Source organism: Pelmatolapia mariae, linkage group LG1, assembly GCF_036321145.2.
Source record: "Pelmatolapia mariae isolate MD_Pm_ZW linkage group LG1, Pm_UMD_F_2, whole genome shotgun sequence".
Classification (NCBI taxonomy): domain Eukaryota; kingdom Metazoa; phylum Chordata; class Actinopteri; order Cichliformes; family Cichlidae; genus Pelmatolapia; species Pelmatolapia mariae.
The window spans coordinates 35,610,231-35,628,755 of NC_086227.1; the positions used below are offsets into that span (position 1 = coordinate 35,610,231).

Below are 18,525 nucleotides of genomic sequence, written 5' to 3' on the forward strand. Positions count from 1 at the left end.
CTGACGCACATACACCTGCCTCCTAGAGAGTGTTCTTGATCTGGCCAACTGTTGTGAAGGGTGTTTTCTTCACCACGGAAAGGATTCTTTGGTCATCCACCACAGTTGTGTTCCATGGTCTTCCTAGTCTTTTAGTGTTGCTGAGCTCACCAGTGCGTTCCTTCTTTTTGGGAATGTTCTAAACAGTTGTTTTGGCCACGCCTGATGTTTTTGCAATCTCTCTGATGGGTTTGTTTTGTTTTTTCAGCCTAATGATGGCTTGCTTCACTGATAGTGACAGCTCTTTGGATCTCATCCTGGCAGTTGACAGCAACAGGTTCAAAAAGCAAACAGCACACTTGAAATGAACTCTGGACCTTTTATTTGTTCATTGTAATTGGGGTAATGAGGGAATAACACACACCTGGCCATGGAACAGCTGAGAAGCCAATTGTCCCATTACTTTTGGTCCCTTAAGAAGTGTGAGGCACATATACAAACTGTCATAATTCCTTTGCTGTTCACCTGATTTGGATGTAAATATCCTCAATTAAAAGCTGACAGTCTGCAGTTAAAGCACATCTTGTTCGTTTCATTTGGAATCCATTGTGGTGTTGTATAGAGCCAAAAATGTTAGAATTGTGTCGATGTCCCAATATTTATGGACCTGACTGTAGATCAGCAGTTTGTGAAAGTCTTAGGCCAGCCCATCTGGCACCAAAAACCATGCCACGTTCAGAATCACTTAAATCACCATTCTTCCCCATACAGATGCTCAGTTTGAGCTGCAGGATGCCTAAGTGTGTTGGATTACTGCCATGTGATTGGCTGATTAGCTATTTTCATTAGTGAGCAATTTAGCAGCTGAACAAAATGACGAGTGTGTGTGTGTGTGTGTCTGAGTGTGTGTAAAATATAGATTTTATATAACTGAGTTGAACTCAATTGCCAGTAACCACATGCTAAACCTGAGAAGCACAGCTAGCAATGCATAACATGTGGAAAAGTTCAGCTTGAAAGTGCTTGACATTTCAAAAGTTTTCGAAATTCATAATCCTCCAAAGGTTTCATCCTTTTATGATAATGCTAAGAGATCTGCCTGCGACTTAGCCTCTCTCATTCCACGCATTCTAATCCCCCAGGTATTTCACCCTAAATCTTAGCGTGCATGTGTGTGGGTGCGCTGGGTATGTGGCTGAGTCGGTCCTTATCAGTGTGTATGCTCATGCATATACACCTATGTGAATGACCGGGCATTCATTGTCCTTTAGTGAATCCCCCGTGATCCTGGCCAAATGACAGTGCAGTCACTTTAGAAGCATACCATGAGTGAATCGCAGGCTGGACTCTTAATACTAAACAAATCATTACTTTACCTGGAGAGCTAGCCTGCTAGAATTAATGAGCTCAGAGAGGCATTAGGTAAGAAAGCAGAGATCTGTGAGTTTAGAGACAGATGCTGGAATTTCTGTTTGGCAGTGAAATTTTAACCGACTGTTTCAAAAGGTCTAATCAGTTGTACCTAGTAGGGTTGTATGTAATCAAAGAGTCACCTGACAGTAATATGATTCCTTAATTACATTCATGATTCATTAAAAAGGATAGTCATCACTTTGTAGTGACAAAAGGTGACTTTTCTGTCTGAAAGGTGGGGCTGAGAAAAAAAGATTTAAAAAGGCACTGATGATGGAAGTGCTTGCTTGATATGTCAGAGTGGGCACTCATGGGGCTCCAACTCTGAACCACTTTGAAATGAGCTTTGTTTAATCCTGCGGCTAATAGGATACAAAGACTCTAAAGACTCCAAGGCTAAGAATTATCAAACAATGTTTAATGCCTCAGTTCCTTCAGGCTCCGTCCTGCCCTTAGTTCGACCAGCAGGCAGGCAGATTTGTTGTGGAAGACACTCTGGCCAGTTAACGTTTCATAATGTAAAAACCCAATTAATTTTTTTAATTCATTAATTTTTTTTATTAATGAATTTTAAAAAAGTGATTTGCCAGTTTCAGAATCCTCGCTGATTAATAGTGTTACAAATATAGTCGAAAAGCAATACCGTAAGTAAAATGTTACCTCTTTTGAGTCATAAGCCACCTCACAACAAAATGAAATGCTTTGAGTGTGTCTGACACAGTTTGCGTTTTATCTGGAGAAAAGAAATCACAGGTAGGCCGGGTTCCCCTGCAGAAGACATTGACTAAAGTTGTTGTTGGTGTTTAAGAGAGAATTCACAGCAGGGCAGACGTCTGTGCTCCCTGTCTGTTTACCATTGACAGAGAGCAGCGGCAGCAGCCTGTGTGATAGACAGTTTTACCAATCAGTCGAGCTGCTCAAGCACAAAACACCAGGGATCCCTGTCTGTTTACAGCCTCAACGGGCCAAAAGGCACAGGCCTCATTGGGTGACTGCCTCAGCTCTCCTGTTCTCTCGTACTCTCTCCCCCCCTGCCACCAAATACACCCCTCCCCTGCTTCTCTATCTCTTTATGCACTTGCCCTGATAGCTGCTATTGCTTCCCGTCTTTGGTGAAATATACACCTCGAGGCCTGCAGATCTACATAATCACAGAGTGCCGACATTTAAAGAAGCACATTCATACAGACATGAGTATCCGCTCAGTGAAAAGCACCTTCTAAGTGTGTTTGTATGTGCATGTGTGCCAGCTCAGCCAGGCATTTGTTATTGCATTAGGATGTCTCTGTTATCTTCCATCAGCGCAGAGATTATTGAAAAAGATGAGGTACAAAGATAGTCAGAACTAATTACTTTTATAGATAGAGGGACTAAAATGCAGACACACACACACGGACATATGCACACATGCATTTTGTATTGATGGATTTTTTTAAGAGGCTAATAAAATTCTGCAGATTGTTTGATCTTTTTACAAACTGACCTTTATTATTTTTAGTGTTTATCCAAATTTGGTGACTAAAGGTGGGTTATTGTGTAGGGACAGTGTTTTAAGTTGATCCTCTTTAATTAAGCACTGAATTACTAGAGTGAATAATTGTCTGCTTAGCTTTATTGTCTATTGTAAATGTGACTTGTAATTGAATGGCTTAAGATTTTTATTTGTTTGTTTTTGCATGGGTGCTTGTGTAAGATACAGTGCAAATACAGTAGATGAAGTGTGCAAGATTCAAAGAAAAATCCAGGAAGTGATGGTGTCAATTCAAGTGTTTATTTGGGGAACTTTTGTCTAGCTGCTGCCACTTGGTGCTTTTGATTTATTCAGAGTCATTTGACAGCAATGTGTTTATGAGCTGACAGGTTTAATTACATTTTTTTTAAAAACCCTGAGTAAATTGGCCAAATAAGAGGAAGCAAGGAGGGGAAAAAACAGTGAATGGTTTGATAAGTATAAAAAATGATAGAAATCATATGCCATGGCCTACAAAGTCACTAGTTCTCACTTGTGGGAAGAGGCATGGGTTACATTTTGCAGTGGATTTGTCAAAACAGCAACTGAGTTAATCTTTTAGAAAAAATTATGTTCATCTTAAACTAGACAAATGTGTGCCGAGGGGTTTTGAAGTTGTTTTGGAGGCTAAAGAAAGCCGAACATCTTACTGAAACGTCTTGGGTTGGTCTGTTCCAGGCAACATGAGAGCTGTCAATCAAACTTTGTTGCACACTAAACAGCTGGACCACAACCAAGCAATCTGCTGCATGTCTGGCGTGAGAAAGTGGATCAGTCAAAGGATTCTGATTTAGTATGAATACACAAGCAGAACTATCTACTATAAAATTCATGTGTTTAATGTGTGCCAAAGCTCCCATATTTATAAATAGCTTGAATTAAAAGAAATTATAGGATTAGAGGCAAAACCCTTAACACTTGGTCAACCATTGTGATGGGATCAGGTGGCTCAGTTATGCTGTGGTGACATTGTGCTGACACATTTTGGCTCCACTTGACCTCTTGGAGGGAAGGGTCACTGCAAAATCACCTTTCTTCTGTGATGGAGCGGTTCTGTCGTGATGGGAGTGGTCATTGAACTACAATGAATTTGAGTATCACGCGTTATGGCCTTCACAGTCACCAGATCAGTCTCCACCACCATCATTAAAACATCCAAAAAGGGAAAATGTTTTGGAAGAACATGCCTCTAACAAGCTTTCAGAAACTTGAATAAATACCTTAAAGGGTATATTGAAGCTTATTTGTGGCCTGACTAAGGAAACATGCTTCTAATTATGTATGATGGCTTGCAGTCCCATTTGTAACACATGGTATAGTTTATTGATTGGATTTTTGTTTGGACTTTATACTTTCAACTTTAGGTTATATAAACTACTGTGAATCTCACATTCTAAAATGTCAAGAAGAACTGGGCCAGAACTAAAAGGCAACAATGTCTTTTTTTTTTTACTTAAGCACACAGCGAGTAGGTATTTATATTGTTAAACATACATTGTAATTCTCTTGTCTTTGTTATACTGAGTGAAATCGGACAAATTTTTGATATTGAAGGTCTGAGTTCACAGGCAACATGGCAGTGTTTTTTGCCACAGAGTCCGAGATGTCATTTTCTGAGCACTGCTCTTAAGTGTTTGTTGTTACTAGGTTACAAATAATACCTTATTTCATGTTAGGTTGTAAAAGACTGAAAGCCAAGATTTTGATTATTCAGTGATAGAGAAGTGACAGTCAGTCCTCAGTAAAACTAAACGCCGACTTTCTGTGTTTTTCCATCTGTGTCTATCGTAAACATACTAAAATTTCACACCTCTAGATGTCCTCCTCAAAACAAACAGCCAATCTTTTGAATTAGAAAAAAAATGACCTTGTAAAGGATCAGTAATATTTCTCTCTATACTGACAGGTTTCATTCAGAATGTCACATCCTTTGTATTTTTTCTCTGTGCCATACTGTTCCATATTCAGTGCTGCTCAAATTCAGCTTTAAAGCTCCTGCGCCTCTCTTCTCTTTGTGAAATGAAAAAGCAATAATTCCTCCCCTCTCCTCCTCTTTCTGTCTTTCTCCAGCTTTTTGATGGGATCGAGTGCGAGTTTCCCATATTTTTCATCTACATGATGATTGACGGTAAGCCTTGTTCTATCCATTGCTGCTGTTATGGTGCCTCAAGTGGGTCATTGCCATGGTATAAGACAGACTTATAGCGTTTTACAGGAAATTACGTTTTTCTCTGGTTTTAGAGGACATGGATACACACTTTTAAAAGATGTGACCTTTTTTTTTTTTTTTTTTTTTTTTTGTTAGTGAACCAAAGTAAATGGTCAGAAATAAATGAAAGACTCTAGTTTTTCCTAAGCTTTTTTTTCTTCCTTTTTTTTAATCTAATAGCCCCTTTGCCTCTTTATATGCCACAGATTTTTCTTAAGACTAACAGACAACCTGAAGGGCCTGTTGCTCTATATGAAGCTATTCATCTTTATAGGCTCTGCTCAAAAGAAAAGGCAGTTAAACTGATCCAGACGGATACATCAATAACCAACAAGCCTCTACAATGAAATGCTCTTAAAAAAATCTTGTGTACCTAGTAAAGTTTTTATTGACGGTGCCTCACGATTTTTCAGTATTGTAAAACTACTGTATTGCTTTGCTGTCATTTTATTAGGGTCACTTTGCCTGACTGATGCAGTTAACAGTTAGATGTGAAAAAGCATTTTTAATGTTTTATAATCTGTGTGTGTGTGTGTGTGTGTGTGTGTGTGTGTGTGTGTGTGTGTGTGTGTGTGTGTGTGTGTGTGTGTGTGTGTGTGTGTTGTAGGGGTCTTCAGAGGAAATAAGGCCCAGGTCAAAGAATACCAGGAACTCCTTGAACCCATCATCTTTCAGTCTTATGAGGGTGAGTAACCACATAAGAGCCAACTTGCACCCACACACATGCAGTGACCGCTGAATGAGGAAAACAGTGAACTCCAGAACACAAACATATATAATATTATCTCATCTAGCCTGTCAATATATAGTTCTTTTTAATACTTTTGATTCTGTTTCTGTTCTCTCCCCTTCTGGCAGCGACAGACTTTCTCTTATTAAATCAGTTTTACATATTCATACACCACATACCAAGGTTCACAGGGGTGATACATCCAAGTGAACTCAACCTTCCCTATGAGCAAAAGAGCCTGGCTCATACATTCACCGGTACACATTGATGTGAGAGGACACAGTTAAATGATGGGGATGTCAAGAGCTGGGTGTTTCTATTCATCTGTTCATAATAGAAATTGAAATAATTGGAGTGCAGAAAGGATAATGATGTGAAACAGAGCTGACTTAAGTTACCCTGAATATCTCTGCAAAGCTCTTTGTACTGGTTCTGTATAAATTAACAAAACTCCAGGAGTTAATTGGCTGGGTTTTAGAGGAGAACACAAAGGGAGTGTTTTCTGTTTTACTGTTAAATACTTATTAAAAGTGTAAATCCACCAATGGATTTTGTACTGTCAGAAGCTGCTATTGTATCTTCTTTTGCTGGTTTGCCTGACCTCCCAGGAGTCAGGGACTCCTATTGTTTTAATACTACATAAAGCACATGCAGGGTTCAGCTATTGAAGACATGCTAATATATTGTGATGAGTGAGTGAGGACGGTGGTGGGGGTCCACAACTACAGTTGTGCTAGCCTTGAAGTAAGTATTTATATTAAATTCATACATTTTTCTGAGTCATGTGTACTTGGTATACATGTGTATTTTTGTGTAACTAGCAAAAAGCAAAAGATGTATCTGTATAAGTCATTAAGGCTACGTTCACACTGCAGGTCTTAACGCTCAATTCAGATTTTTTTGATCAGATCCGATTTTTTTTTGTCTGCTTGTTCACACTACAAATAAAATGTGACAGCAAACGCACGCTAGTGTGAACCCTCAAAGCGGCCTGCATGCGCAAAAGAAGACGTCACACACAACGCGCTCTGTTTAGACCCAGACCAAACAGTATTGTTTGACTGATGGCCCTTATTATAGACTTGTTTCGGACTTTACGTTTCCCAATTTTGCTTTAATTGTAAAGTTATTTTGTTATTTACATATGGCCTAGTAAAGATAAAGATTATTTTTGCTCAAAGAAACTTGTCCAGAGAAGATGTAGTCTTATACACATAGAGCTTACACTTCTCGTCTCTCATGCCAGGCCACGCTATAATCCCCAAGTACTACTATGTACCGGCTGACTTTGTGGAGGCGGAGCAGAACAAGCATGGGAGCCAGAAGCGTTTCCCTAGCAACTCTGGCCGTGATGGGAAAGTCTTCCTGTGGGGTCAGGCCCTGTACAACATTGCCAAGCTACTGGGTATGTCTGTGCGTCTGTGTGCTCAGTATGTCGACTTGAATTGATGCATTCATTCACTGTACTCTGACATTAATCTGCAAGTTCACGATTAACTTAAAACTAATGTGTTTTCAATAGTTTTTCATTATGAATTATTTTTTGTAACTGTAGCTTAATACGTGTCTCAAAATAATCCAAGGACCAAGTGTTTATGTGGGGTTTGTTTTCATTAAGTCTTTATGCATTCACACTTAGTTACTTGTCAATAGTCATGTGTCAGTATCCCACAGTATTCCCTACATTTTAGTGGTATTCATATCTACCTTTTGTGGTATGTTTGTGTACATTCACTTTTCAGTGGATGAGCTGATCAGTCCCAAAGATATTGATCCAATTCATCGCTATGTGCCACGACAGGACCAGCGCAATGTCAGCATGCGGTACTCCAACCAGGTAAGCACTGATGTAACTCTATCTGACGATCATCTGTTATCTACAGGCGTTTATTTTCAGTACAACATCGGATTCAAGTGCTGAAGTGTTGTAAACTTATACTACCCCCCTGTAAATATGGTTGAAATCAAAGCATTTAAGAGCTTTTAGCCTATGAAGTAATTGCATCTTACACATGATGACAATCATAATCTACTGGTTAGTTTATTCTAGATGTCAAGTAGCTGTAAGTGGAATTTTGCCATAGATGCAGAAAGTGGGCAGCAAGTGGATTGCTCACTCTGCATTAAAAAAAAGAAAGAAAGAAAGAAAAGGACTTCTATATTTGTAATTTCTCGCAACTGGGAGGGGAGTAAAAGGAGTGGAAATGTTAGCAGTTGTAATGAAAAATCAAAAGCTGATTGCTGATTGCAATACACTATATATAATAATAAGAATGTCTCTCCAGTGGTGATGGTGTTCTCTGCTAGCGGCTTGTCCTCTTGTTTAAAAGTCTACATTTATTCAAATTTGAAACAGATATTTAGATTTTATGATTCTTATCAGGCTTATATCTGGATTCTTTATATAAGCTGCTCCAGGGTTATTCCTGTCATTTTAGATCAACAAACACCTGCATCAGAGGTACATAAACAAAAAGGTGGTAGGTGGGTGGAGGTGGTATTTAAAAAAGGCGAGGTCCTCACTAAAGCCACTCTTGTTCCATGCCCACGTATTCACTTTTCAAATCTGGATGGATTTATGGGTTTTTTTTTCAAAACAATTGAGGAAATTGTGGGAGAACCATAACTTATCACAGTTCTACAGATCTTCATATGCTTTAGCTACTCTGATGTTAAGTTTCATATTTCAGGAGGATTACATAAGCTATGACCTCACCTATTGTGCAGTTGCATGTGTCAGCCTCAAAGATGTACAGTAACCTCTCAATGCCAACTATACACCCACCCTTACTCCCGCAAGGCAATTCCCGCATCCAACCTTAAAACATTCACACTACTCAGTCCTGCTTACCACTGTTTGTTATTCATGTGTGGTAAGGTTTTAATTACTATTCATCCATCAACATCTAAACAAGCAGAAACTCCTGCATCTTATTTTACCTTGCCAAAGGCCAGGTTTGCAGACGAGGATTAAACCCAGTCAATTTTCTCCACAAACTACCTCCCTGAATGGCAATCATGTCTGAGGTTTAATTCTGTATCTGAGATGGCCGGCAGCTCTGTGGATCACACAGATGAAGGGTAGAGATACATACACACTGGAATGATTTTCATTTTCTTTGTTGTACAGCATCCTATTCTGTTGCTGTATGATGAATTGTGTTTTTGAAGCTAGGTCTATAAGACAGTACTAGAACAAGGCACACAAGAGAGGACATATCCTCAGAGGTATGATGAACACTAGACGGGATCAAATAGGTTGCCTGGAAAAAGATCAGCAGACAGAACAGTCAGAGAGAAACAAACGGAGAGCCAGAAATGGAAAAGATCATGTCAGAAAAAATCAGCAGAAAATCATTTGTGAAGTGAGAGAATTTTAGAGAGAAATATTTGGTTCTGAGACAAACACGTATATTTTTAACTTTGTGGGGCTCACAAATATTCTTCAACTCAAAGAGGGCCACACTTACTGAACGGTTTGGACATTTGCAAGCTCTGTGAAGACGTAACTCATCATCTCTCTTAATTCTGAATAATTGTTAAAGAAGGAAGCTCCCAAGCCCATTTGACTCAGTTACAGTTTTTGTTTACAACTTGTCTTGCCAGCTAGCAACTGAGCACATTTCAGAAGATAAGGGTTTGGTCTGCATGTGTTCTTTTATTATGAAAACTGACCTGATGCTTTATGCTGTGTCATTGTGTCGTTCTGCTGACTTCATCAGGTGAAAGAGGTGGGAAGTCTGGGCTTCTCAGCCCTGACCCCACAACCCAAACCCAGGTACTGCTTTTAGCAGGTATCCAAAAAATTAGGCAGTGGTATGATAGCAAGCATTGGCTTTAGCAATTAGGATCAAGTCGAATCAGTTTCACCGGCCATTATATCAGGAGCCCAAAGAAGTTCCCCCAGTGGAATTCAGGCATTAGTTCCAGCACAGGACATTCAAGTACTGTGGGTGACAACACAGGTGTATAAAATTTATGTTATTTTCACTCTTTTCAAACACACCTTCAAGAAACAGCATAGGTACTCGGAGTCACTGATCTAAATATTTAGCGTTGCTGAACGACTGAAAGCATAGATTACTTACTAAGCTCTATATGATCTTTGCATTTTGGAACAACCGTTGATTTTTAGCTGGGATCAAACAGAGAGGATTTTAAATATGTGTGTTTGTATTTGTTAATAGGATATCTACATATCAGCATCTTGGATGCAGAGGGATTGTTCTCAAAAGGGAAACAGTATGAGTATGTTTAGCTGGCAGCACTGCTTTTATGAATTCAGTGTTTAAAGAAGTGTGCCTTGTGTGCAAAGCTAGACTCCTGTTAGGAGTAGGAGTCATGCTCAGAAATTTTCTAACAATAATACTCTTGAAAGTTGATTTGTAGGCAGCGTGAAAGCTTGCTGTGAACCTGGCCTCTGATGGTAGCAGGCACGACTCTGTGTGAAACCCATCAACAAAAGCCTATCGTATTGAGTTTGATGTTTTCAGTCTCACGCAGTCCAAATAAATGTGTGAATGGTCTTACTTCAACTTTAGTTCTGAGAAACCTGAAGGAAATTCTGGTGTTTTGTGACAATGATGACACACTCATTAAATCCTTTTATGGTTGAAAGAGAGGTTTGAGTTTTGCACAGTAAGCTTATTCAATAGCTGACAGCTTGCTACCTTAACGTAACCGTTTAATTCAATGTGCTAATTTTCATCATAGAACTGCTTCCATAGGTGAGAAATACATGACCTCACCTCACCTGTGAGTAGTCACATAGGAATTTATAAAAGGTAATAATAGACAATATTTGTCTCAGAACTGAAAAAATACAATTATAACATTTTTGAAATGGAAGTTTGTTATAAAATCAACTCTTGCAGGATAATCTGTTATTTTCTGTGCAGTGTATATAAAATGATGATTGCTGTCTGTACATCTGTATCTGAAGGTCAAATAGGAACTCTTTCTTTAGATCATGTAAATTTTCAAGAAGAATTAGCTTTTTAAAAGGCTATAGCATGGGTGTAGTCTCCAAGTGTCATAGTTTCCATTTCCCTGTGTGTGCTCGTGTCGACTTGGATCCAACTGATGGAAGTGGTGGAATATGGACATTTCCGAAAGCTGTGACTAAAGTTTACTGAGTGCCTGTCTAACAGTAGCTATTTAACACACAACTAGGTACACAGAGTACTTCATCACTCCTTGGACATTAATGTTTTTCATCTGATATTTTTTATGGTTTTGCTGTCGTTATCATCAAAAATACCTCGTCTTATCTGGTCTAAAGTAGCCATAAGTTGTGATATATACATTTCAAAGACAGATATGATGGACTCTTGAAGGCTGTGCTTGTGATGAATATTAAAACTAATTTTGCTTAAAACGTGAAATAATAATATTAATGTTTATACTTGGCCCATTGGGGCTTATGAAAGGAAGCATGACTGACATATAATCACTGTTACAGCCCAAGCAGGCTGTGTGGGTTATCCTGCACTCTCTCTAAGTCATGTGCCAGCCCTTGTTTCCTGTGGAGCCCATTTCCACTTAGTAATCAGCACTGGCTTAAAACTGGTGTGAGAAGTTTGCCAGCTCAAAGTGTGGGCCAGTGTTGAGCTACCAGTGAGTGGCTTTGTCCTCTTGCTAGCAAGAAGCGTTTTTGTATTTTCCTTTTAGAATTTTTCATTTCAAGATGTTTTTCCTTTTTGTGCTTTTGTTTTAGGCCTTTGATTGGCATAGCCTAGCTATTTCCCATTTATTAAAATACTGTTTTATTTGTGAATCTGCTTTGTTTGACTTTTTCTTTAGCCAGATACTTTATGATAAGTATTCCTCCCCTCCTCTGACCCTTTTGTTGAGAACATAACATTTGGGCAAATGTTTTCAGACCTAGAAATTCGCACAATTTTTAGATAAAAATTAACAGTCACAGATTTAAGCTAATGTGACAAGCCTGGTAGAAAATAGTTGGTTACTTTTGCAGCTACACACTGAACATTTTAGGTGTACTTGCACTGTGAATGCCATTTACAAAGCTGTGATAAAGATTTGAAAGGAGACAGCATTTCAAACAGGGGTGTTGCAGGTGAGGCAGGTGTTTTGCTCTTCTGTCTGAATATCAGTAAATATGAGAAATCTTTTCAAGCGGTACCACCTGAAAGCTTATGTGAAGAGGATTTTATTTTCCTGTAAGACAGGAATTCCAGGGTTGTTTATTCATTCGGCTGGTGCTAAGCTTAGCGTTTCTTGGGGTCAAATGGCCACAGAATTTGTAGACTTCATCCTCTATTACCATTTATCCTCCACTGCCTCTCACCTTTACTTTGACTTTCTTATTGCTTTGTAATAAGTCTTGCTGGCTCATAATCTTGTGTTCATTTTCCTTTTTTTTCCTTGTTAAAAAATCTCTTTTTTCTGTTTTTTTCGCTAACTTACCAGCTTTCTCTCACTCACACTTTTGTTTACTCCATTTAAAGCTTAGGTATCATGTTGTGTCAGTAAAGAGGCCCAAGATGGGAAGAGGAAAAAAATATGAGTGAGGGGAGAGGAAAAGAAAGAATAAGAAATATAGTGTATAGTGTCTGTGTGTGTGTGAGAGAGAGAGAGAGAGTTGTGTGTGTATACATGTATCAGCTGTCCAGTTGCTTCTGCATCACCAGCGTCTCGTGTTTGTTCTGCAGGCAGAAAAGACACATGGGCATGCTGAGCTTTCACATGCAGTTAAGGCCTGATTTGTGCACTCCTATTTTCTCTTCTGTGTGTATATAATTCGGTTCCCATAATGTGTCCAAAAACAGAATACCTGTTTTATGCATACATACATACATACAGGCTCTACATATGTCTTTGCATGACATCTCAGTCTCTATATGAAATGTGTGTGTTTTTCTGTGGGTGCAGTTATTTACAGGATTGCGTGTTGGCGTACGTGTGTATTATTCATCGTGCCTTTCCTGCAAATGTTACGCTAACACTTAAAGTCCCTGCATCAATTCATTTCACTGGGGAGAATGAGATGCTGCACCCATGAATAGCCTGCAATGTTGTGCTGTTGGTTCCACATATAAGCTTATGATATGAGTTACCGCAGGGCTTTTTGACATCAGCTCTGACATTCAGTAAAGGTTTAGAAAAGAAAATTATTTGCAAAAGAACTGGGTTGCACTCCCTCGTACAAAATTATATAAAAATACCTGTATGAGGAATAAATGCATCTTTTGAGTCATTTCCACCAAAATATCTGGAATAGTCATTTTTGAGACTCAATTTAGAAGCTATTCTAAACGGCAGGATGTTAGAAGCTACATTTAGCTCCTTTGAATTAAGTGCAGAGGGAGATATAGTTGTAATGTAATTTTAACAGTTTCCCCTGAATACAAATCAACATATTTATTTTCTTTTTTTGCAGTTATTTATGAGGTTTATTGTCACAGCTTTTTAATCCAGTTCCTACAGAAACCCTGGCTTGAATCCACTACCCTGGAGGAACTTGGATGTGTTGGCGCAGACATGCCACTTGCACTTATATTCCTGCATCTTGCTTCAATAGTGGGCACTACAAAGCATCTGTTTTTTTTATCATCAACCTGAATCTAAAAAATATTATATCATAGATTCCTGTATTATGCATAGGTAAAGAATGATGCATTGAATCTGCGTTATGTGTGCACCTGAGCAGGAAGTGGAACGTGGATTTCACTCCAAACAATAAGCTTTTGGATGGTGGAGGTTTGATTTTAGTTGGTGATCAGGATATTCCTATATGCAGCTTTAATGCATTGTTGATGTGCAGGAACCTTTTACTATTGTAATAAACTAGAAGTCTGTTAAATAGCGTATGAAGCTGTAAAATAAAACTACGCAGCTTAAATATGTATGTAAGCCATGTGGCAAGAGGAGAGAAATCAGCAAAAGCGCATTATTACAGTGCTGCTGGCCTCTCGGTGCGCTAATAATAGTTGCAAATAAATTACCAAGATTATTTTCTTCGCTTGAGTCAGTGGATAAGCACAGCTTCCCTTGATATGTAGCAGCTTACAAAAGTTCATCGGTCGACTGTGTGCTGATTTTTTGCATGAGAGAAAAGGCGCTCCCAGGGCTGTGGGGGTGAGTCAGATCAAGCACACCCTGGGGAGCGTGGGGTGACATCCCTCTGACAAACGTGCAATAATACGCAGCAGGCATAGCAATTTGGGGATCCAAGAAGTCATGAATGGCTGTGAAAGTGAATTAGCTGCTTATGTTGCTTGTGTCACACACTTGCTATTAATGTTGTGTCCCTAATGTGCTCAGCTGCTCAGGCATCCTTACCACTGTGACATTCTCTTAGTCTTTTTATTCTTACTCTGTCTGTATCACTTGTTTCATCTGTCGCTTTGAATTTTGTTCAATTTGCAGTGTGTTCAACTAAACACGCAAATTACATACATTTCTTAAGCACATGCAAAAAGAGCATGTAGCCATCACAAATAGCAGCACTGTTATAAAACTCAAGGATCCTTCTCTTTTGCATATAGATCCATTCACTTTTTGACACACTCACACAAACACACACACACACAAACACACACACACACACGCTTGGCCCTATGTGAGAATGAGGTTAATGGAAAAATTGCATTTGTGGTCCACACTGTGGAGGCTGTCAGTCATCAATCAGAGATAAGGCGTGGGTCAAGAGGGGCCCCCAATTGGATAGTACAGCAACAAACATGCCTCCTTAGAGGCAGAACGAAAGGAGGTAGAAAAGTAGAGAATGGGTAAGGTTAGAGGGGTCAGAGAGAGGCGAGGGAGTGAGTCTGAAGGAGGTATGGAGGTAAAAAGCAACAGAAAGATTACCTTATTTCATTCTATATAATAAGCATGAAGTTGGCTGAAAACCAACTTGTTAAATCTAATTGGAAAATCTGGGAAATGTAAATCAATAACTTCCAGGGTCCAAACATAAAGCTTCATTGACACAACACCAAGACAGACTTAAGTTGCTCTCTCTGTAGCGTAAGTCCCACTGAGAATTAACAACCACAGTGTAGCTTGATGTACTGTGTAGCAGCTTTCAGCTCAATATATGCTGCCTCTGGTGGAGGCCCAAAATTCAAGCTAACCTCTGTGATATAAAACTTTAGGCAGGTTTGTTTATAATACCAGCTAACTGAAATCTTTCCAAGGTTGCAAAAAATGATTTATATCAAAATGAAAACCTTTGGAAATGTGTCATTTCTGGAGTTTTTTGGTATTCATTTTATGAAGCTAATAAGAATTTGCCCTCCTTTACAAAAGCTGTTGGAACATAAAATATAGGACATTAATGCACGCATTAACGATGGGATCCAAAAGTGAGATGGAGTGGGATAATCAACTCTTAGATGAATAAGCAATACACAAGCAACCACATTTGTTTTTTTGTTTTTTCTAGCATCACTTTAATCAGATATTGTTTCCATTGATGATGTTTAGATGTTATATATACACTATTTACATGCCTGCTCTTAGATCTTACATTAAATGTATACACATGATAGGTAGGGGTATATCTGTCACATAATCTGTAAACGTGACCGAATACAGTGAACGAGTTGTTCTTATTGTCCATACTGGAATCTGAATCTATACCCATCTTAAATACAAAGAAATAAATGAGTGCCATTTAAATATTAAGATAATATATTTAATACAGCTCTGTTTAAATTCATTTTTCTTTCTACACAGCGTGCATGTAGCATTTCTATGAATAGATTTTGTGCAGATAATGAAAAATAAATGTCCCACAAACCATATACTTTGGTATATGGTTTGTGGGACATTATGAAGTCATTCTGGTATCAGAACATGATTTTGCCAAGAAGAACACGTAGTAAAAAAAAGAAAGAAGAAAAATCATACTAACACAACAGGAGCGCCATATGGAGTAGATGATTTCATTAAATTTTGTAATGCCAGTCTGCATAGATTTGCATAGTAATAAGAAAACCCATATTTTCAAGAAATTGCTAACTCCTAATACTTAAAGGCTAACAAGTTCAACGCACCTCCAGATATGTTGAATCCAAAGAAAAATTATTGTTATGGAAAATCCAATTGGATAATAAAGTTATTTGGTAAAGTAATTCTTTATAATGACTCAAGAACAATATATAGTTGAGGCATAAATAACCAATATACCATATGGAGTTGATGATTAAGTACTGATTATTTTTGCGTGCCTTGTTGCATACATTTGCTTGCTAATGAGGTAAAACAGAATTCCTTCCATTTACTTTTTTATTTGCACTTTGGACGAGAAGATACCAGAGCAAGCATTCTCTTTTGTAGTGATCATGTCATTCCAAGAGCCTCTAGTTTACAAAATAAGTGGCTCTATTTGTCATTGCATAGTCACTATGCAGTTCTCTTTATTCCAGATGAAGCACACAATTTTCTTTTGAGCAAGTGATTGATATTGGCTACAGACTGAATTATTTCAGAGCAGCTGTTTTTAGTATAATAGATTTAATACAAAAAGAATAACTAAAGTATCATTCTCATTACTTCTTCACGAATCTGTGTATTTTCCATTGGAGCACAGCACAGGGTGGAGAGGAGAAAATGGCCTTATCTGTATCAGTCAGTTTGCATCAGGTGGCTGTTTTGTGTTTAAATGCACGCCTGCCTTCAAGCATACATTTTATTGAAAGCATGATGTGTATTTGTCCATTTGCTGAGACAGAAAGGCTACAATATGTGGCAGTGGCATCAACTCGTGGAGCTGTAATACTCATTTCAGTAGCTGTGCTGCAAGATTATAACACAGACGCTGTGTTGATGAGATCATTGAAATAAGTATGCGCCTCTAGATTCAGTGGATTCAAAGGTCAGTAGTAGGACACTGTTCAATAATCTACAGATTGGCTCTTTCAGAGGAGCAAAGTGACACCTTAAGCAGCATGAAACAGATGGGTGTTAGAATCCTTCTGACCCAAGAGTGTACACACATCCACGCACAACCAGTCACAATATTTTCCAACTTACATGTGCATCCTTCACTTCATACTATTACACGCAAACAGAATCACACATTTTTCACACCAACATGCAGACACTTCCTTCTGTATCTTTTGCCTCACTCACACCCTGAAATCCACATTCACGCACACAAAGACACACAGATTGAGAGTGTGCTAAACCCTGCTGTTTGCCAAATGGCCTGGTAGTGGGCAGGAAATGTCGAGCTCAGTGGTCTGTGACAGTAAAAGCCCTGGAGGGATAGCTACTGACCTTAACCTGCAGGGAAATGGACATCACTCACACACACTCATGCACTTTGCATGCATTAACACTTGACACATCACCCGTACTCAGATGCATCCTCTGCTCATGCTCATGCCAATATGTGCGCTGCTTTTATGTGTTCTCACAAAGTGGGTGTCTCTGTGTATCTGTCTTCCTTTGACACACCTCTACTTCTTCTTCTGGGTTACAAGCTGTTCTCTGTGCCAGGGGCCCCATTAGCAATGTCTGATTGGTTTGGCCTGTCGTTTCTTTGTCTAACTGTCAGTGTTATTGGCCAACTCTGTTGTACAGTGTCTTCGTGTTACAGGTTGCTAATAACACCAAAGAAAAAGCAGACTGAGAGGCTAAACAACCTTGGGTGGAGTAGAAGAAAAAGATCCAACTAGAGATCAAATATTTGAACCTGTGGTGCTCAGTTCATCCAAGCCCTCAATTTAACAAAAGACTGTCTCATCCCTTGTATATTAAGGTATATCAACACTTCCTGCTGCTACATTCAGAGTGTTAGGTGAGTGTGGGATTTGTGTTTGCAGCGACATGTACTCAGAAGAGGCATCTTGGCATCTATTCTCTGTTTGTTCATAGTTATTCTTGACAGTGTACAAGCCCAGGCTTTACAATAGACGCACTTTTCCCAGTACTCAAGTTCTGCTTTAAACCCAAAGAATTCTAACAGCAAACAAAAGATGCCCCCCCCTTTTTTTTAGATTAAACAATTTGCACGACTTTTCTCATTTAAAATAAGTCTTTTGGCATTTTTTTTTCTTTAAATGTCATATGCTTTGTGCACTAAAAAAATACTAATTGTTAATATGTGTATGGAAACATTCTTACCCTGCATAAAATATATAAATTTACCATCAGATTTATGAAACATGCACACTGGCCTATTTGGTTCTTACCACTGTGCATATGTCAGAATCATTCTGACTCAATAGACTAGCACAAAATGTATAGCGTCTACACTATTTGCATGCTACCTAAATATAAAGAAGCATGTTAACAATCAGGTGAGAAACCAGGACAAAATCCAAGTCTGAAGAAACTGAAACAATTGTCTCCAAAGAAAAAGCCAGGGAAGGTAAATGTTTCCACCAGAGAGACTATAAGAAAAACAAGAAAACAGCACAGTGACCTGGTGCAGCTAGTCTGTCATTCCAAGATAAGAAACTAAATACAAGTGAAAAAACAAATCCAGATTTTCCAGCATCTATAGACTAGTGCCATGAAATTTGTAGTACTAGTAGTGAAATGCTTTAGTACAAAGTATGAGCAAATTCAGGCACTGATTTGTGCATGAAACATTTGCATGCACCAGCCACTCACTGTCTGGTAAGAATGTGTTTTGTTGGTTGCTGATGCAATCCACTCAGTTTTGCATCTATGACTTCAAGAAAACTTAAGGTCACTCTGGAAACTGGA

At 38.7% G+C, this 18,525-nt stretch overlaps 1 protein-coding gene across 3 annotated transcripts in view; it reads left to right on the top strand.

Moving 5' to 3' along the window:
- Positions 1-18,525, top strand: part of phkb (phosphorylase kinase, beta) — a 103,289-nt gene that overhangs the window by 44,584 nt on the left and 40,180 nt on the right. For all 3 annotated transcript variants that reach the window (XM_063480201.1, XM_063480192.1, XM_063480210.1), the window contains 4 exons: positions 4,973-5,030; positions 5,719-5,796; positions 7,088-7,246; positions 7,584-7,678. In XM_063480201.1, coding sequence (XP_063336271.1) covers positions 4,973-5,030; positions 5,719-5,796; positions 7,088-7,246; positions 7,584-7,678 — 390 coding nt within the window. The remainder of the gene's footprint in view (positions 1-4,972; positions 5,031-5,718; positions 5,797-7,087; positions 7,247-7,583; positions 7,679-18,525) is intronic.